The following is a 21,955-nucleotide window of genomic DNA, read 5'->3' on the forward strand; positions in this document are numbered from 1 at the left end:
CTGAAAGCTGTCTCCGTAGAGAAGTGGCAGGAAATGGGAACCCCAAAACCATTAATGTGAAAATAGATATCAGAACTGTGCTTCAGTCTAGTGATGCAAAATTTGTAACTTGATAACAGCAAAGAAATGAAGTGTGCCTCATTCAAGCAAAAGGGCACACTGCTTCTGCTGCTATGGGCACTTATGATGAAGGAAAAACAGTACATGCTGAACATGTTTGTGAGGCATTAGATGAGTTCAGCAAATCTAAGAAGTATAAATCATGAAACCTGAATCAGAAAATGTGTATTTCTCCCCACCACCTAGAGACAGATCATCAAAAGCATATGTGTTTATGAAGCAAACAATAGAGCAAATTATGTAAACAAATCAGAATGAGGAAGGCCGGTAGAACTCTCACCTTCCAAAAAGAAAAAGTTCAAGTTCCAAACGAGGTAGATGGTTCCCTTCCCACTGCTGCTTTTTCCTTTGTCAGTTGTCTGGTCCATTCTGATTTTCCAATTTTGTATGTTTCGTTAATCACATTTATTCACCATTTTACTCTTACCTCCTACAATGAACAGAAAACAGAACTGAGGGTCACCATCTTCATCATGATTTTTATGTTCATTAGTATAATGTGTAGAAAAGAAAATGTACAAGAAAGTGTGCAGAACACTTTAGGAGATTCTAAGAAATGTCTTCTCTGTTTTCATCCTTCACTTTTTATTTTATTTTTTTGTAAATGATTTTTTTATTTTATTATTTTTTATTGTTTTTTAATTTTTGTTATTAATACTAAATCATAGCTGTGTACATTAGTGTGATCATGGGGCACCATACATTCGTTTTATGAACAGTTTGACACATTTTCATTAGACTGGTTAACATAGCCTTCCTGGCATTTTCTTTGTTATTGTGTTAAGACAATTACATTCTACATTTACTAAATTTCACAAGTACCCTTGTGAGATGCACCACAGGTGTAGTCCCACCTATCACCCTTCCTCCGCCCATCTTCCCCCCTCCTTCCCCTGCCTCTCCCCATTCCCCATATTCTTAGGCTATAACTGGGATATAGCTTTCATATGAAAGCCAAAAATTAGTTTCATAGTAGGGCTGAGTACATTGCATATTTTTTCTTCCATTCTTGAGATACTTTACTAAGAAGAACATGTTCCACCTCCATCCACGTAAACATGAAAGAGGTAAAGTCTCCATCTTTCTTTAAGGCTGCATAATATTCCATGGTGTACATATACCACAGTTTATTACTCCATTCATGCATCGATGGGCACTTGGGCTTTTTCCATGACTTAGCAATTGGAATTGGGCTGCAATAAACATTCTGGTACAAATATCCTTGTTATAATGTGATTTTTTGTCTTCAGGGTATAAACCTTATAAACCTAGTAGAGGAATTATAGCATTGAATAGCAGGTCTATTTTTAGATCTCTAAAGGTTCTCCAAACATCTTTCCTAAAGAAATGTATTAATTTGCATTCCAACCAGCAGTGCAGAAGTGTTGCCTTTTCTCCAAATCTACGCCAACATCTCTGGTCTTTGGATTTTGTGATAGGGGCTAATCTTACTGGAGTTAGATGGTATCCCAAGGTAGTTTTGATTTGCATTTCTCTGATGATTAAAGGTGATGAGCATTTTTTCATATGTCTGTAGGCCATGCCCCTGTGTTCTTCAGAGAAGTTTCTCTTCAAGTCCGTTGCCCAGCCTGCGATGGGATCACTTGTTCTTCTCTTGCTAATGTGTTTGAGTTCTCTGTGGATTCTGGTTATTAAACCTTTGTTGGAGCCATAACCTGCAAATATCTTCTCCCATTCTGAGGGCTGTTTGCTTGCTTTACTTACTGTGTTCTTCGCTGTGCAGAGCTTTTTAGATTGATCAGGTCCCAGTAGTGTATTTTTGAAGCTGCTTCAATTGCCTGGGGTGTCCTCCTCAGAAAGTACTCACCCAAACCGATTTCTTAAAGAGTTTTCCCTGCACTCTCTTCTAGTATTTTTATCGTCTCATGTCTTAAGTTTAAACCTTTTATCCAGAGACAGTCTATCTGAGTTAATAGTGAAAAGTGTGGGTCCAGTTTCAGTCTTCTACATGTTGCCAGCCAGTTCACCCAGCACCATTTGTTAAATAGGGAATCTTTTCTCCACTGAATGTTTTTAACTGGCATGTCAAAGATCAGATAACAGTAAGTGGCTGGATTCATCTCTTGGTTCTCTATTCTGTTCCAGACATCTACTTATCTGTTTTTGTGCCAGTACCATGCTGTTTTGATCACTATTGATATATAGTATAGTCTGAGGTCTGGTAACATAATTCCTCCTGCTTTGTTTTTATTTCTGAGTAATGTTTTGGCTATTCGAGGGTTTGTTTGATTCCATATAAAACTAAGTATTATTTTTTCAAGATATTTAAAGTATGACAGTGGGGCTTTAATAGGGATTGCATTAAAATTGTATATTGCTTTGGGTAGTATGGACATTTTAACAATGTTGATTCTTCCCAACCATGACCATGGTATGTTTTTCCATTTGTTAATGTTTTCAGCTGTTTCTTTTCTTAGAGTTTCATAGTTCTCTTTATAGAGATCTTTCTCATCTTTTGTTAGATATACTCCCAAATATTTCATGTTCTATGGCACTACTGTGAATGGAATACAGTCCTTAACTGTTTTTTCAGCTTGACTATTGTTGGTATGTATAAAGGTTAATGATTTATGAGTGTTGATTTTGTAACCTGAGATGCTGCTGTATTCCTTGATCACTTCTAAGAGTTTTGTTGTAGAATCCCTGGTGTTTTTCATATATAGAATCATATCCTCTGTGAAAAGCATAAGTTTGATCTCTTCTGACCCTATATCGATACCCTTGATCACCTTTTCTTCCGTAATTGTGATGGCTAAAACTTCCATCACAATGTTAAAGAGCAGTGGAGACAATGGGCAGCCTTGTCTAGTTCCTGATCTGAGTGGAAATGATTTCAGTTTAACTCCATTCAATATGATATTGGCTGTGGGTTTGCTCTATATGGCCCCTATCAATTTAAGAAATGTCCCTTCTATACCAGTTTTTTAAAGTGTTCTGATCATGAAACGATGCTGGATATTGTCAAAAGCTTTTTTCAGCATCAATTAAGAGAATCATGTGGCCTTTGTTTTTTATTTTGTTCATACAGTGAATTATATTTATAGATTTATGTATGTTAAACCAGCCTTGAGACCCTGGGATAAAACCAACTTGGTCATGTTGTATAATTTGTTTGATATGTTGCCGGATTCTCTTTGTTAGGATCTTGTTGAATATTTTTGCATCTATATTCATTAGTGATATTGGTGAATAATTTTCTTTTCTTGTTAGGTCTTTTCCTGGTTTGGGGATCAGGGTGATGTTTGCTTCGTAGAACTTGTTGGGTAGTCTTCCTTCTTTTTCTACGTTTTGGAACAGGTTGAGTAACATAGGTACTAGTTCCTCTTCAAAGTTTTGGTAGAATTCTGACCAAATGGTCCCAGGCTTTTCTTTTTAAGGAGATCTCGTATGGTTGATGCTATTTCAGAACTTGATATTGGCATGTTCAACAGTTCCACTTGATTCTGGCTAAGTCTTGGAAGATGAAGTGCTTCCAAGTATTGGTCAATTTCCTTCAGATTTTCATATTTCTGAGAATAAACTTTCTTGTAATATTCTTTAAAATCTTTTGAATTTCCGAGGAGTCTGTTGTTATTTCGTCTTTGTTGTTTCTGATTGATAAAATTAGAGATTTTACTCTTTTTTTGCTGGTGAGGTTAGCCAAATGTTTATTTTATTGACATTTTCAAAAAACAACTTTGATTTATTGATCTGTTATATAATTCTTTTGTTTTAAATCTCATTTAATTCTGCTCTAATTTTGGTTATTTATTTTCTTCTACTTGGGGTGGGAATGTTCTTCCTTTTCCAGTTGCGTGAGATGTCCCATTATGCTGTTAAGTTCCTCTCTTTCCGTTCTCTTGAGGAAGGCTTGCAGTGCTATAAATTTTCGTCTTTGGACTGCCTTTGCGGTATCCCAGAGGTTCTTACAGTTTCTGTCTTCATTGTTGTTTTGTTCCAAAAATTTGGCAATTTCCTTCTTAATCTCATCTCTGACCCAGGTATCATTCAGCATAAGGTTATTTAACTTCCATTTTTTTATATGAGTGTGCAGATTCCTGTTGTTACTGAGTTCAACTTTTATGCCATGGTGGTCCGATATGATGCAAGGAATAAGTTATATTCCTTTAAATTTACTTAGATTAGACTTGTGACCCAAGCTGTGATCGATTTTGGAGTATGTTCCATTGGCTAATGAAAAGTATGTGTATTCAGTTTTGTTGGGATGAAATGTTCTCTAGATGTCTGCTAAATCCAAATGTTGGATGGCTGGGTTTAAATCTAAAATTTCTTTGCTCAGCTTCTTTTTTTTTTTTTTATTGTTGGGGATTCATTGAGGGTACAATAAGCCAGGTTACATTGATTGCAATTGTTAGGTAAAGTCCCTCTTGCAATCATGTCTTGCCCCCATAAAGTGTGACACACACCAGGGCCCCACCCCCCTCCCTCCTTCCCTCTATCTATTCCCCCCCGATAACCATAATTGTCATTAATTGTCCTCATATCAAAATTGAGTACATAGAATTCATGATTCTCCATTCTTGTGATGCTTTACTAAGAATAATGTCTTCCACGTCCATCCAGGTTAATACGAAGGATGTAAAGTCTCCATTTTTTTTAATGGCTGAATTGTATTCCATGGTATGCATATACCACAGCTTGTTAATCCATTCCTGGGTTGGTGGGCATTTAGGCTGTTTCCACATTTTGGCGATTGTAAATTGAGCTGCAATAAACAGTCTAGTACAAGTGTCCTTATGATAAAAGGATTTCTTTCCTTCTGGGTAGATGCCCAGTAATGGGATTGCAGGATCAAATGGGAGGTCTAGTTTGAGTGCTTTGAGGTTTCTCCATACTTCCTTCCAGAAAGGTTGTACTAGTTTGCAGTCCCACCAGCAGTGTAAAAGTGTTCCCTTCTCTCCACATTCATGCCAGCATCTGCAGTTTTGAGATTTTGTGATGTGGGCCAGTCTCACTGGAGTTAGATGATATCTCAGGGTTGTTTTGATTTGCATTTCTCTAATATATAGAGATGATGAACATTTTTTTCATGTGTTTGTTAGCCATTCGTCTGTCGTCTTTAGAGAAGGTTCTATTCATGTCTCTTGCCCATTGATATAAGGGATTGTTGGCTTTTTTCATGTGGATTAAGTTGAGTTCTCTATAGATCCTAGTTATCAAGCTTTTGTCTGATTGAAAATATGCAAATATCCTTTCCCATTGTGTAGGTTGTCTCTTTGCTTTGGTTATTGTCTCCTTAGCTGTACAGAAGCTTTTCAGTTTAATGAAGTCCCATTTGTTTATTTTTGTTGTTGTTGCAATTGCCATGGCAGTCTTCTTCATGAAGTCTTTCCCCAGGCCAATATCTTCCAGTGTTTTTCCTATGCTTTCTTGGAGGATTTTTATTGTTTCATGCCTTAAGTTTATGTCCCTTATCCATCTTGAATCAATTTTTGTGAGTGGGGAAAGGTGTGGGTCCAGTTTCAGTCTTTTACATGTAGACATCCAGTTCTCCCAACACCATTTATTGAATAGGGAGTCTTTCCCCCAAGGTATGTTGTTGTTTGGTTTATCAAAGATTAGGTGGTTGCAAAATGCTAGTTTCGTTTCTTGGTTTTCAATTCGATTCCAAGTGTCTATGTCTCTGTTTTTCTGCCAGTACCATGCTGTCTTGAGCACTATGGCTTTGTAGTACAGACTAAAATCTGGTATGCTGATACCCCCCAGCTTTATTTTTGTTACAGAGAACTGCCTTAGCTATACGGGGTTTTTTCCGGTTCCATACAAAATGCAGAATCATTTTTTCCAAATCTTGAAAGTACGATGTAGGTACTTTGATAGGAATGGCATTGAATAGGTAGATTGCTTTGGGAAGTATAGACATTTTAACAATGGTGATTCTTCCCATCCATGAGCATGGTATGTTCTTCCATTTGTTAATATCCTCTGCTATTTCCTTTCTGAGGATTTCATAGTTTTCTTTATAGAGGTTCTTCACCTCCTTCGTTAGGTATATTCCTAGGTATTTCATTTTCTTTGAGACTATGGTGAAGGGAGTTGTGTCCTTAATTAGCTTCTCAACTTGACTGTTATTGGTGTACACAAAGGCTACTGACTTGTGGACATTGATTTTATATCCTGAAACATTACTGTATTTTTTGATGACTTCTAGGAGTCTTGTGGTTGAGTCTTTGGGGTTCTCTAAGTATAAGATCATGTCGTTAGCAAAGAGGGAGAGTTTGACCTCCTCTGCTCCCATTTGGATTCCCTTTATTTCCTTGTCTTGCCTAATTGTATTGGCTAGAACTTCCAGCACTATGTTGAATAGTAAAGGTGACAGAGGACAACCTTGTCTGGTTCCAGTTCTAAGAGAAAAAGCTTTCAGTTTTACTCCATTCAGTAAAATATTGGCTGTGGGTTTGTCATAGATAGCTTCAATCAGTTTTAGAAATGTGCCACCTATGCCTATACTCTTCAGTGTTCTAATTAGACAAGGATGCTGGATTTTATCAAATGTTTTTTCTGCATCTATTGAGAGGATCATGTGATCTTTATTTTTGCCTCTGTTAATATGGTGGATAACATTTATGGACTTGTGTATGTTAAACCAGCCTTTCATCCCTGGGATGAAGCCTACTTGATCATGATGAATGACTTTTTTGATGATAAGCTGTAATCTATTGGCTAGGATTTTGTTGAGAATTTTCGCATCTATGTTCATGAGTGAGATTGGTCTGAAATTCTCCTTTTTGTTTGGGTCTTTTCCTGGTTTTGGTATCAGGGTGATGTTTGCTTCATAGAATGTGTTGGGGAAGATTCCTTCTTCCTCAATTTTTTGGAATAATTTCTGCAGTACAGGAATAAGCTCTTCCTTGAAGGTTTGATAGAATTCTGGAGTGAAGCCATCTGGACCAGGGCATTTTTTGGTTGGAAGATTTGTTATTGTTTCTTTGATCTCAGTGCTTGAAATTGGTCTGTTCAGGAGCTCTATTTCTTCCTGGCTGAGTCTAGGGAGAGGGTGTGATTCCAAATATTGATCCATTTCCTTCACATTGTCAAATTTCTGGGCATAGAGTTTCTGGTAGTATTCAGAGATGATCTCTTGTATCTCAGTGGGATCAGTTGTTATTTCCCCTTTATCATTTCTGATTGAGGTTACTAGAGATTTTACTTTTCTATTCCTCGTTAGTCTGGCCAATGGTTTTTCTATTTTATTTATTTTTTCAAAAAACCAACTCCTTGTTTCATTAATTTTCTGAATGATTCTTTTGTTTTCAATTTCATTGATCTCTGATTTGATTTTGGATATTTCTTTTCTTCTACTGAGTTTAGGCTTAGATTGTTCTTCTTTTTCCAATTCCATAAGATCTCTTGTGAGATTGTTGATGTGCTCTCTTTCTGTTTTTCGAATGTAGGCATCTAAAGCGATGAATTTTCCTCTCAAAACTGCTTTTGCCGTATCCCACAGGTTTTGGTAGCTTGTGTCTTCATTGTTGTTATGCTCAAGGAAGTTAATAATTTCCTGTTTAATTTCTTCCTTCACCCATCTGTTATTCAACAGAAGATTGTTTAGTTTCCGTCCCTTTGGGTGGGGTCGAGCATTTTTGTTAGAGTTGAGTTCCACCTTTAGTGCCTTATGGTCTGAGAAGATACAAGGTAAAATTTCAATTCTTTTGATTCTGTTGATAATTGTTTTGTGTCCCAGGATATGGTCAATTTTGGAGAATGTCCCATGGGGTGATGAGAAGAATGTATATTCTTTATCTTTGGGATGGAGTGTTGTATATGCGTCTATCAAGCACAGTTGTTCTAGGGTCTCATTTAAGTCTCTTATATCCTTGTTTAATTTCTGTTTAGAGGATCTGTCCAGCTGTGTAAGAGGAGTGTTAAGGTCCCCTGTTATGATGGTATTATCAGATATCATATTGCTCAGACTGAGTAAGGTCTGTTTCAAGAATCTGGGAGCATTTAATTTGGGTGCATAGATATTTAGAATTGAAATGTCTTCATGTTGTATTTTTCCCTTGACCAATCTAAAGTGACCATCTTTGTCTTTTTTGACTTAAATTGCTTTAAATCCACATGTATCTGAAAATAAGATTGCAACTCCTCTTTTCTTCTGAATTCCATTTGCCTAAAAAATTGTCTTCCAGTCCTTGACTCGGAGCTTTAATTTGTCTTTTGAATCCAGATGTGTTTCTTGCAGACAGCAAATGGATGGCTTGTGTTTTTTAATCCAGTCAACCAATCTGTGTCTCTTCAGTGGGGAATTCAAGCCATTAACATTTATAGAGATAATTGATAAGTGTGGTAGTATTCTATTCGTCTTATTTTGTGAGAGTCCTTTGCTTAGTTTTGTCTTTTGCATCAGTGTGGAGGTTTGGTTCTGTCCTTTAATTTGTGAGTTCTTACTTTGCTGCTGATCCATTGTGGTGGTCCGTGTGCAGAACAGGTTGAAGTATTTCCTGTAGAGCTGGTCTTGTTGTGGCGAATTTCCTCAATGTTTGTATATCCGTAAATGATTTGATTTCTCCATCAATTTTGAAGCTTAGCTTAGCAGGGTACAGAATTCTGGGCTGGAAATTGTTCTGTTTAAGTAGATTAAAGGTAGATGACCATTGTCTTCTTGCTTGGAAAGTGTCATTAGAGAAGTCTACGGTCACTCTGATGGATTTGCCCCTGTATGTCAAGTGGCGCTTACTCCTGGCAGCTTGCAGAATCTTTTCTTTTGTCTTGACTTTGGACAGGTTCATCACAATGTGTCTTGGAGAAGCTCGGTTAGAGTTGAGGCGACCTGGGGTCCGATATCCCTCTGAAAGCACTGTGTCAGAATCTTTGGTGATATTTGGGAAATTTTCTTTTATAATATTCTCTAGTATGGCTTCCATTCCTCTGGGACATTCTTCTTCCCCTTCTGGAATTCCTATAACTCGTATGTTGGAACGCTTCATAAAGTCCCATAATTCTGACAGTGAACGTTCTGCTTTCTCTCTCTTCTTTTCTGCCTCTTTTACTATCTGAGTTACCTCAAAAACTTTGTCTTCTACCTCTGAAATTCTTTCTTCTGCATGGTCTAACCTGTTGCTGATACTTTCCATTGCAACTTTAAGTTCCCTGATTGACTGTTTCATTTCCTTCAGCTCTGCTATATTCTTTTTATATTCTTCATATCGTTCATCTCTGATTTGATTCTGTTTTTGGATTTCCTTTTGGTTAATTTCCACTTTGTTAGCAGTTTCCTTCATTGTTTCCATCATTTCTTTCATTGTTTTCAACATGTGTATTCTAAATTCCCTTTCTGTCATTCCTAACATTTCTGTGTAGGTGGAATCCTCTGCAGTAGCTACCTCATGGTCCCTTGGCGGGGTTGTTCTGGACTGGTTCTTCATGTTGCCTGGAGTTTTCTGCTGATTCTTCCTCATGGGTGATTTCTTTTATCTGTTTCCTTGCCCTAATTTTCCTTTCACTTCCTCCTGCTCTTTAAGTTCTCGTGCCTGTGGACCGTGGTCTCAGCTGCTTGGGAGGCTGAGGTGGAAGGAATGCTTGAACCCAGGAATTCAAGGTTGCAATGAGCTGTGAACACTCATTGTGTGCACTCCAGGCTGGATAACAGAATGAGACTCTGTCTCTCAACCGTTGAGGATTGGAGGTCCCAGTTCCCCAAACCCAGCTGACCTGGTTCAATTACTTGGCTGAGACAAGTCTCAGGGCAGCAAAGAGAGATTTTATTTAGGAAGAACAAAGAGAAAGTTTAGAGCAGTTCCAAAGAGAGTTAGAAGTCTGCTCAGCTTCTTAATGGCGGATCTATCCAGCACTGCCAAAGGAGTGTTGAAATCTCCGACTATTATGGAGCTGGAGGAAATCAAGTTGCTCATGTCTTTTAGAGTTTCTCTTATAAATTGAGGAGCATTCTGGTTGTGTGCATAAATATTCATAATTGGAATCTCATCATATTGAGGATTACCCTTAACAAATATGTAGTGACCATTTTTGTCTTTCTTTACTTTTGTTGGTTTAAAGCCTATTGTGTCAGCAAATAGAATTGCAACACCTGCTTTTTTCTCATTACCATTTGCCTGAAATATGGATGACCATCCTTTCACCCTGACTCTATATTTATCTTTTAAGGTAAGATGTTACACTTATATGCAGCAAATATCTGACCTGACTTTTTGTATACAGTCAGCTATACTGTGCCTCTTTAGAGGACACTTTAAGTCGTTCACATTAATGGAGAATATTGATATGTCTGCTAAAATTTTGGGTATCAAGTTTTTTGAAAGTCCAGTGGACAATTTTAGTCCTTTCTCCACTGTGGAAGTTGGAGTTTGATCAAAGTTTCTGAGTGAGTTCTTTTTTTGGTAGAGGATTGGGGTGTCGCTATGGAGGATAGTTCTGAGAATATCCTGGAGTACTGGTTTGGTCATGGCAAATTTCTTCAACATATGAATGCCATAAAGGATTTAATTTCTCCATCATAAATGAAACTCAGTTTATATGGATACAGGATCCGGGGTTGAAAATTATTTTGCTTTAGGAAATTAAAGGTCGAGGACAACCCTCTTCTGGCTTTAAAAGTTTCAGCAGAGACTTCTAATATTCTTCCCTTTGTGGGTAATAGATTTCTTGCATCTAGCTGCTTTCATTATTTTCGCCTTCATATTGACAACCCTCTTCTGGCTTTAAAAGTTTCAGCAGAGACTTCTAATATTCTTCCCTTTGTGGGTAATAGATTTCTTGCATCTAGCTGCTTTCATTATTTTCGCCTTCATATTGACACTAGTGAAGTTAATTATGACATGCCTGGGGGATATCTTGTTTGGATTGAGTTGTGCTGGGGTTCTGAAACTGTCTGCTATCTGGATTTCAGAATATCTTGACATATCTTGAAAATTCTCTTTCATAATTTCATGAAGAAGGGCCTCTGTGCCTTGCAAGACCTCTTCATCACTTTCAGTGATTCCAATGAGGCGGATTTTAGCCTTCTTCAAATTATCCCAGAGCTCTCTGAGAGAATGATACATTTTTGCTCTCCATTTCTCATCTTCTTTGAGAGTTTGGAGTGTTCAAACACCTTGTCTTCAATGTCAGAAATCCTTTCTTCTGCCTGCTCCACTCTGTTACTGAGGGATTCTACTGTATTTTTCAGATCTTTGAGGGCTGCAAATGCTTGCTTCAGTGCATCGAAATCTTTGGTGGTTTTGTCTTTAAATTCATTAAATTCTTGAGACAATGTTTTAATTTCTCCTCAAATTTCTAATTCTGACTTTTGAATTGCTCTTCGGATTTCTAATTCCAGATTTTCCTCCATTCAATTAATCTTGTTTGCAATCCAAATTCTGAATTTGATTTCTGCCATCTCAGCCAGCTGTTTATCAATGGGATCTTCAGCTACATCTGCCATATCTGTCTTTTGGGAGTTGTTGATCTATTCTGGTTATTCATGTTACCAGAATTTTTCCGCCAATTGTGCCCCACGATTACTTTACACCATTTGATTTTTCCTCTGGAGCCTTGTCGAGGACCCATGCAGTGCTACAGCCTGAGATGTTGGGGATCTATTTGATGTGGTGGGGCTAAGTGGTTCTGTCTTGTTTTCAGCTGGTCTCTGTTCACCCCTAGTGAAACAGTTACTCTGGGTTGAAGTATCAGCTGTGGAGTATTACCAGCAATTAAGTCACCCTGCCCTCCACAGGCAAGAATTGGAAAAGAAAATCAAACTTTCTTACAACCACACACCCAGGGCACCATTTGAATAGTCCTCAGGCAATTGGCTCAGTTCAAAAGGTCCAAATCAATTGTGTCAGTCAGCACCTGCCTCAGGTGGGAGAGTTTAAAAGGTCTCTGGCAACTGGAACGCAGGGGTCTGGTGACAACTCAAATATGACTTGCTCTGGTGCTCCGTGAATTCTGGAGGACCCACCCAGCAAACAGATTAGTCTGGGAAGTTTGATACCTTCTTCCCCATCTTGAAGTTCTGTCACACCCAGTCACTTCTAGCCCCGCAGGGCTGTGACCCAGTCAGTTGTCTCCAGTGAGCAGATACTACAGAGGTTTGCACCTACCTACATGACAAGGAAGTCTGTGTCTGCTCAGCCAGGCCGCTGCTCTCTGCCTCTATCCATTAGGGGGTGGTGAGACCTGTCAAACTCGGGCGGTTGATGGAGGCTGGGGGGTGTTCACTTTGTTCCAGCCGCGCCCTAGATTAATGTTACTGGCCTAACAGAACAACCTTGTTGGAGTTTGTTTCTGTCCCAGCTAAATTCCTCTGCAGAGGAGGGGCTGATTTTAATTCCCAGAACCTGTGCCTCAGGCCCTGTCTTTACTCCTGCAGGTTTTTATTTGCAGCACGGTCAGCTGTCAGCTCTAGCCTCCTGTCCTCCTTTGTCTATAGGCTGATGATCCCCTGAGGGCCGGGTGCATCTTATGCTCAGTAGAGTGGTCCTCTTGGTCAGCCCGCTCTGGGAGTTTCCTTGTTCTGCGCGTGCTTTTTCTAGTCCTCGTGTTCCACCCAGGCCAGTACCGCCTCAGGCAAACCCTTTACTCATGGGGCCTGTGTTTCAGTCCCAAATCTGTTCTGTGGTGGTTGCCATCTGAGAAGATGCCTGGCCTCCTTTAGTTGCCCAGGGAGACAGGGGGAGTTGCTTTGGGAAATCTGAGGGTTTGCCTTTTTGTTGCTAAAGATGACTGCTGCTCTGTGCCTCGGGGCACTGCCGCTGCGGCGTGATTCCCTCTCAGCTGACCATCGTCTCCTCACTCCCATGCCACAGAATCAGCTCTGACCAGCTGCAGTCCAGGTCCTGTCCACACCCCTCGAGAAATCACACAAGACTCTGGACTCTTGGGGGACAGGCCTCCAGACCTCAGAGTGAGAGTGGAGGGAAGTGCTGGGAGCTCAGAATTGCAGGTCGTAACACGAAACTCATTGAGACCAAATGATCACATAAACATATACAAAGGCTACCAGACACACGAGCCCGTAGATGCACAGACAGAGATAGATAGACATACAGACAACACCCACGACAACAGCAACAAAAAACAACTACAATAAAAATAGTGATAAATGTAAAATAATTGAAAAAAAAGAAAAAAAGTGGTGTTCATAAAAAAGTTAAAGAAATAAGAAAGGAGAAATTAAAATTAGAAAAAAAGGAAATAAAAATATGTCTATAAAAATCATAAAAAAATAATAATAGTTCCTCCAAGAAAATGGAGGAAAAAAACAGAACAAAAAAAAAAGAGAAAAAGAAAAAATGGCACCAATCACAAAAATATTATTCTTGTACATATGTAGAAATATACATCTGTATGTGTGATGTAGGGATCAATTTTCATAGGAATATATTTATAATGCAGTATACTTTCTGGACACCAGGAGGCGCTGTGAGTAGTTTCCAGGCTTATACCTGATTCACAGTTTATACTGTTACCACCTAAGCACCCTACCTGGCCGATCGCCATTTTGGAGTTTTGGTCAAAGTTTGTCACCTAAGTATTGCACAACCTCAGCTGCACTGTTCCAGATGGCACTCCTGTCCGACCTCCCAACTCGTTGCAGCAGTCCACGCTTCACAAATCTTTCCACTCTGCTCCGACGTTCTTCTACAAACTGGCGACTGCAGTCGGCTGTGGGGAAGGGTGTTGGCTGCTGGTGGCTCCCGTGGCTGCTGACAGGTCCCGTGGCTGGGTTTGGGGACCTTATTCTCAGTGTTGTGGTTCAGAGTCTCCCTTTTGAATTGGGACTTTTCAGTCCAGCCACCTGCCAGTTTGCCATGCAGCCTGAACTGCCAGCCCCCTCCAACATTCCCCACCAGGGATGCTCTGGTCTATTCAATCACTCCTGTTGTTCTGGGGGAAGGCGTCTGCCATTTTGGATAGTTCAAAATGTCTGTTTCCCAGGCGGTATCCCTTCCCTTCAATTTTCCATTGGGTTGCCGAGCTCTCTGTGGTTTTGAGTGGCTCTCCTTTCGGGTGCCATCCTTAGCTCAGGAGTACATTTTCGTAAGTTGGGTTTTGCCAGTAATTGGAAGCTGCTGTCCCCCGTAAGGGAGGGGCCTGCCAGCCAGCATGGCCAAGCAGGGAAAAATCTCTACAACAGTCTGTGGTTTTAAATTACCCCTCATATACAGCAATCTGCAAATTTGCTGAGTGTCTCCAGCTGTCCGTCCACACCAATAATCCACGCGTGGGAAAGGTCCAGACCACTCTTCCTCTCACCTGATGACTTGGGAGAGGTCGGCTACATGTCCGCCCCATCTGCCATCATGCTCCGCCTCCATCCTTCCCTCTTTATTAAGGCTTTCCATACTTTCTTGAAGTTGTTTCCTAATTGGGAAGGAGTTGCACAGTGTATGTCCTGTTTACTTGCTTTTACTTAAACATAAACATAAGGTAAGTTGTTCTTATCAGAGGATATCTTTTTCTTCAACAATTTTTCCTATCAGTAAATATTTTATCACAAAACATTTTGATGTCTTCAAGGCCTTGTTTAGCTAAATGAAGCAGCATTGACATTTTTGAGCTCATACTCGACATGATGTACTCCCAAGTTGCCCATTATGCCAGTATCTAGTGTTATCACTGACATATTTCTAGAGTGAGAAATATTTTAAGGATGTAATGCCAGAAGTATGATATCCCATGTATTATATTTTTCACAATGTTGATCTGTGTTTGGTGGAGAATGCAAAGTAATGTTATGGAAGGTGAAGTAAGTTCCTTGTTGCTATATAACATGAGTTAATGTTTTGTCTTCGAATATGTTTCCTTTGGCTGCCTATGCTCAATTTACAGAATCAATAGCCATACACAAGTGGAAGGTAAGGTTCATCTCGAGAGCATATGTATAGCTGCAATGCTTTGGTTTTCAAGACATTCTTCTTTCTTTAAAGGTTAAAAAACTTTGATCTTAGAGTAGATAATTCAAATATTTTTGACAAAAATGATTAGGAAATGTTGATACCACTTATTTTAATTATAAAGTACTTTAAACTCAATGTTGATGTTAATTTTAACAGAATTTATCAGAGAATCTTACCAAGGAGGATCTTAGTGGTTCTTCTTGGACTGGCAATTCAAATGGATACAAGACAGTACCCAAACAAGTAAAGGGTAAGCACTACAACTTACGGGAAATGTCATGTGAAATAATGTTTATTGAAGAACGTGAGCACCAAAAACCATCTTGGCTTTTAGATATGTATGGTAGAAAAAAGAAAAGATGAAGCAAAACAGTGATAAATTGTATGTCTTCTCAGGTGTCAGCAACAGATGATGAAATCGAGAGTATCACTTAAGGAACTGAATCTTTAGTCCCATCTCAGTATAGTGCTAGAGCTGAGCAAAGACAAGAAATCAGGAAGAGGACAGCTTTACAAAAGGGGATGAAGAACTGGGAAAGCAGACAGTACAGAGAGTACATGGAGAGAAAAGGAGCAGATGGATGTAATGTCAGGGTGGTCCAATAAAATACTTCTTAAGTAAAAGGTAGATTAAAGTGTTAGGTGGGAAGAATGTAGTAAAGATGAAGATCTTCCAGTGCCAAAATGAGTGAGACAAGTAGCACCAAAATTCTTGTTCTCCCTGTGTTTCTCACTGTTTGGAAGCCATTAAGGGCTGAGGCCCCTGTTCATGCAGAGCTGTTTGATGGAGTGTGGAGCTGTTACGTGTAAGCAATTTCATGTCATATAAAGTGATGTTTCTTCATAGCATATGGTTCAATTTTATGGAAGTGGATAGAAGACAATGGGGTTATTCGTGGAGAGGTCAGGAAAGCTGTAGCCCAGTAACATTCCATTAGAAACATGGTGATTTTAAATGCCATTTCAGTGTGGAATATGTGACTGGGAGAAACTGGAGGCTGTATTCCAAGGGCTATTTTTAGGTAAAGAAATGTGGACTAATACTCTTTAAAGACCAGATATTCTCAAACAATAAGAAATCAATGGGGACCATGTTAAAGATGCACATCGTGATTGAGCAGGTTTGTGATTCTACAGTCGTAATGCATTCTCATTTGTTTCCAGTACTGTTGGTCCTCAGAACGCCCTGAATAACTAGGGCATAGAGTTCTCTGTAGAGGAATGTGTAGGAGGCGCCATTGAAGAGCACTTCCAACCTAGAATCAAGGGAAAGCATTATTTTGTTCTTATTTCTGAGCATTTTTCTAGCTGGAGGATAACACTGAATGATAGAGAAATTGAAACACTAGATATATGATGTTTTGCTAAATAAAGAGGAAAGAGGTGGTGGAAATAATCTATCAAAAGAATGCAGATGGCAGATTGCAAGATTTTTTTTTTTTTGGCAAACGAAGAGGGCTTGTGAGTGGGCATAGAGGAAAGAAGTTTAGCGAGGTAATTTCTCAGTTAGTGATGAGCAAACATGACAGAACTCAATTCAGGTGGCTTCAGGAAATTTGCACACACAGAGAAGATTGGATTACTGCAGCTCCAGAGATGACTGGAAGGAGGAGGAAGTGCTGGATTGGGGCAGAACACAGGGAGGCATTTCTTTTCTCCAGAAGGATCAGGCATCTGAGATATATGTTGCATTGATACTAGTTAATCAGATCAGGTTACTTTGAACAAAGATGGCTGGCTTTTTTTGCAAATGTTATTTGTTTTTTTTTCTATAAAGTAGTTGTTTCCTAATTCCCTTAATGTGAGATCTTCAAGAACACTAATTTTAGAAACAGTACACTTAGCATTTGATTCAATCTGTATAAAAGTAAAGTATGCAAGCAAAATATGTATCCCCAAATATTCTGAAAATTTAAAAAAAGCCTAAAAGCTTATTTTTGCCTCTTATGAAATTTAATGTCATGTTCAATGAATATTCTAGTGATTTTTGAATATAAAAATTCATTAACATCTAGTAATTATTTTTTAAAAACATTTTAACTTTTTTTTTTTTTTTTTTTTTGTGGTTTGTAGATCCAGGGCTTGGTTTGAATCTGCCACCTCTGGCATATGGGGCCAGTGCCCTACTCCTTTGAGTCACAGGAGCCACCCAAGATCTAATAATTATATGGCCATTCAGTGTTTCCTTTTTGATAAATAGTTCACCATAGATAGCTCAGTATATGTAATTTCTCACATACCTCTTATATGAATTGAGGAAGAAAATTAACAGCACAACAGTAGAGGACCTAAGAAATATTGGTATACTTGTGTCTCTTGTGGGTATGGAGAAGATCAAATTTCTAAAACTGCTATTCTACAAGGGTCTAGCCATGCAGATCGATTGAACCCTTTCTCTAATGAGAAATGGACTATGCCCTCATCTGAACTGTCTTCATAGCTGTGTTTCTTCCTAAGTGACATCCACAAACTGAAGAACTTGGCACTTAATTGCAGCCTATTGTACAAATGATGTTTTGGGTTGTAGTAAAGGCATGCTGTAAGCTTCTGCCATCGGCCTTGCCTTTTATGCTCTCTGGGTCATGATTTGCTCCTTCAAATAAAGACCACTCTCCACTCTTCTGTATGTGCACTTTTCTATATGAGTGATTTTCATTTGAAACATAATCTCACTTTTGAAGTTTTAACTGTATATTATATTAAACTTGTATTCCTGTTGTCTTCAGTTTTTGTCTGTTATGCTCCTGTCTGCCCATAAATCAATCAATCCACCAATAAAAGAGAGAAAAAGCAGCCCAAAACCTAAAGTATTTCTTTTCTAAGCCCAGCTTGGGGGTTCAGCTCAATAGGAACTCTCCTCCACTGTATGTTTGGCTTTGTCATATTTACATTTACACTGATTTCTATGTTCTCTTTGTTTTTCAGTGCATGTTAAGACACAACCTCAGTATCAGGTAACAATATTCATTCAGGAAATTTGCACACACAGAGAAGATTGGATTACTGCAGCTCCAGAGATGACTGGAAGGAGGAGGAAGTGCTGGATTGGGGCAGAACACAGGGAGGCATTTCTTTTCTCCAGAAGGATCAGGCATCTGAGATATATGTTGCATTGATACTAGTTAATCAGATCAGGTTACTTTGAACAAAGATGGCTGGCTTTTTTTGCAAATGTTATTATTGTTTTTTTTTTTTTTTTTCTATAAAGTAGTTGTTTCCTAATTCCCTTCATGTGAGGGAATTATTTTCTGTACATTGTGTGAAATTGTGCTTTACTTATGATACAATTTGTTTCAAAGCTCACTGTGCACGATGCTGACATAAAACCTCCTACTCCAAAAAAAGGAGTACAAAGGATTAAAGTTAAACCAGCTGCAACAGGTAATTTTCTTTTGTTGTTGTTGTTGTCATTCTGCCTCCCATTGTTCTCTGATTTGGCATCCCTGTCCTTGTTAGGGAAATGACAGAGGTGAATTTGGTGACTCCACAACTTTCCAAGTGCTTCTTGGAATTCAAATCTTTACTTAGAGGAGCACTTCATGTTAACATCTCAGTCATGTTTAACTTTAATTATTCCATCTTACTGATTTTACACTGATGATAACAAAGGAAGTCAGATTGATCCAATTAGTAGAGTATATTTGTGTGAGAGGGTATCCTTATTAGTAAAATAATTAATCCTTTATGAATTTTTTTTTTTAGTTTTTAGTTTTTCATTTATTGAGAGACTTTTTTTGGTAGTACATATTTATTTTGGTGAAATATATAAAGCAAGTCTGGCAGAATTGCAAGAGAAAGTTGCTAGTCTACAAACAAAGTGGGAAACTTTTTTAAATGAATTTTTTTCTTTTTTTTGTTAAATCGTATCTGTGTACATTAGTATGATCATGGGGCACCATACACTTGGTTCATAGACCATTTGACACATTTTCGTCACACTACTTAACATAGCTTTCCTGGCATTTTCTTAGTTATTTTCCATTATGAATATTTGGTAGACACAGTCTTAAAACCGTGATCCTGAAAGGTTAATAGTACAAAATAGTCCTTCTGTACTATTTACGGAATATTACACAGAAATAATGAACACCTGGAATTGTCTGTACATTATTTCCAAGGACTTTCAAAGTTTTGACAATGTATGAGTCTAGTGATAAATATTGCTGAGAATTAGTTTCTGGGTCATAAAATTGCACACAAATGGTATACATTGTATATAACATTCAGCAACTTCTTCATTTGCTCAATATTACATTTTTTTTGGATCTGCTGAGAATGACACTAGTATCCTTGTTTAGTTTAAGCTCTCTGTGCCATTCCAACATATGTGTACCACACTGAACTGAACACTGAATGCAGATTAAAAATGTAAATGTGATTGGGGATCCATAGGATCTTTTGTATACAGTAGGTTGTAAATATTAAAACTTACTATACTAAGCATTAAAATGGAAAAAATTATAATGCAAAACCTAGATTCTTTTATTTATTCCATAAAAATCTACATTACACTTGAGGCTGACACTTTGTGAATCATTTCTGGAACCATTCATATATTTCAGAAGTGCATTTATTTTGCAATATGGCCTGTAAGTCATGTTCTGTTTATTCATGTGTCCCTGGAATTTATCTTCCCTACAGTATTCACTGTGGTCCCTCTCCAGGGCCGTTAGGATGATTAAGCGGTCCTTGAATTGGTAATATTGTAGTACCTTAGGTCTCACATGGGGCTTTCACAGTCTGACTTTTTCTCAACTCTCCATTTTAGCCCATACCCTGTGTGCCTGACTTTTCACTAGCATTACTGAAATACCTCTGGGAGTGCCCTCTGAGCCAATTCCTCTTTTTTGGACAAATGCACATCCTCTTTCAGGCTTCTCTTTCCTCCTGCTGCTTCCTGTCCTGCTCTCCCTTTCTCCTGGCCTCTCCATCTTTTCACCTTGCTCATCTCACCCTGTACTTGTCAGTTCAGACATGACCTCTAGAAAAGCCAATCTTGATGCATCTTATTCATTTTCCTTCAATCACAGTATAATTATCAAGTACAATAGATAAAAACTATGTGCCCAACAATGCTGTGGAATATTGTATCCTACAGCCTTTGGATCTGGGGAATAGAAATGGAAATAAATAACTTATAGTTCAGGTGGGGAAGGTGCAAAAGAGAAATCCATAAGTCCTGAGGATGAGAGTAGATTCAGTGAGAGTAGATTCCTGTTTGACCAGGGAAAGAGCTGTAATTAACAAGGTCTTCACATAGCAATCTGTGTCCAAAAATAAAGAAGGAAAGAATGAAAGAAGAGAGAAGATGGAAAAAGAAGAATAAAAGAAGAGAAAAGAAAATTAAAAATTGAATGAAGATTGTCAGCCTATTAGAGGGAAAGCATTTCACACGTAAGTCACAGGGCATACACTGATTATGGTATGAAAAGTAACAGCAACTTACAGAATAACATATGCAATGCTTTGCAGGTTTTATTAAGAAGGAGACAGGCGTACAAAGGGATACTTGATATGTTTTCCTGGATTGAAAAATTTTTCTTTGTTTATGATGGCTATGTCATGTATGTTGGGTGGATGAATTTCTGCGTGAATCTGTGATCTTTGTGAGCCTTTTACACACTGATGCCTAGTAGTTTTCTGAGTGGTTTTTTAAGTGTTAGATAATTAGGAATATTTTTTAAAGAAGTATATAGTCTGCTAAAGACTTAACTTCATCTAAACACTCAATCTATAAAATAAAAAGAAATTTAGCTTTCTATCCATTTTTATAAAGCAGATAGCTTTTACCACATCATTCTAAGAAACTCATTATTAGATTAACTAGGAGTACTTTTTAAGGAAGTATATAGTCTGCCAAAGACTTCATCTAGAAATTTAATTTATAAAATAAAAAGAAATTTAGCTTTCTATCCATTTTTATAAAGGTAATAGCTTTTACCATCATTCCAAGCAACTCATTATTAGATTATTTAGGAGTATTTTTAAAAGAAGTATATAGTCTGCTAAAGACTTAACTTCATCTAAACTCTCAATTTATAAAATCAACATAAATGTAACTTTCTATCCACTTTTATAAAGCTGATACCTTTTATCACATCATTCTAATCAGATCATTTAAATAAATATATGAAATTTACAGTATACAACTTTGTTACGTCAGAAGAAGAGGAAGAAGAGCCTGAAGGAGTTGAAAATGACCAGCCACAGGTATAAACAAATTGACACTTATGTTCCTGGTTTCATACTACTTTTTTACATGAATAATGTGGCATAGTCCAAGGGACATTTCCTACTGGAATAGCATTTTATAATTCATATGTTGTAAGCTAATATTTAAGTTGAGGAAGTTTTTTAACTAGTTATAAAGCTTAAACCTTCCTAAAGTGAAGAGTGACTTATAGCTAATCTTTGTCCTTGGATTCGAGGCAGAGAATTTCTGGTGTTTTCCTGCTTCTTTAGTTTTATAACCTTACATGATAAGGTCATGCCAAGTACAGAATCATATTACTAAGCAAGAGAAATTACAAGCAATTTCATCATGATGGCCACTGAGTTGGACTCATGTTCAAAGAGTCACCATGCCTAATGTCCCCAACTGTAGTGTAGTTTTATACTGCCAGTCATTTGTGCCAGGTAGAGTGGTTCTTCCACCTTGTGGCCTCTAACTCGGTTCGGCCTGTGTGCTGAGAGAGGGAATGAGGTCATTAGACTGTGCCTATGAAGGAAATCCGACCTTGCAGAAAGGGACATTGATGTGATTGTGTACAGCAGCAAGTTGTAACTCACATAGCTGTATAAAATTATTAAATGGTATCAAGGTTCCTTTACTCACTGTCCTAAGAGGACATTAGAATATCTTAGACATAGGCTTAAGCGGATAGTCCGTGTCAGAAAAATAGCACTGTCATATTCTGCTGTATCATTTGAAGTCACATTTGAGAATTGGCTTTTCTTTCTGATTGCTATTG

The 21,955-nt window shown here is 38.1% G+C and overlaps 1 protein-coding gene across 1 annotated transcript in view; it reads left to right on the forward strand.

Annotated features, from left to right (window-relative positions):
- LOC128579307 (putative ankyrin repeat domain-containing protein 26-like protein) overlaps positions 1-18,258 on the forward strand; it is a 75,430-nt gene extending 57,172 nt beyond the window's left edge. The window contains exons 11-12 of the mRNA XM_053581454.1: positions 15,141-15,234; positions 17,910-18,258. Of these exons, the coding sequence (XP_053437429.1) occupies positions 15,141-15,234; positions 17,910-18,100 (285 nt within the window). The 3' untranslated portion in view covers positions 18,101-18,258. The remainder of the gene's footprint in view (positions 1-15,140; positions 15,235-17,909) is intronic.
- Positions 18,259-21,955: the final 3,697 nt, after the last annotated feature.

Source organism: Nycticebus coucang, unplaced genomic scaffold, assembly GCF_027406575.1.
Source record: "Nycticebus coucang isolate mNycCou1 unplaced genomic scaffold, mNycCou1.pri scaffold_44, whole genome shotgun sequence".
Classification (NCBI taxonomy): domain Eukaryota; kingdom Metazoa; phylum Chordata; class Mammalia; order Primates; family Lorisidae; genus Nycticebus; species Nycticebus coucang.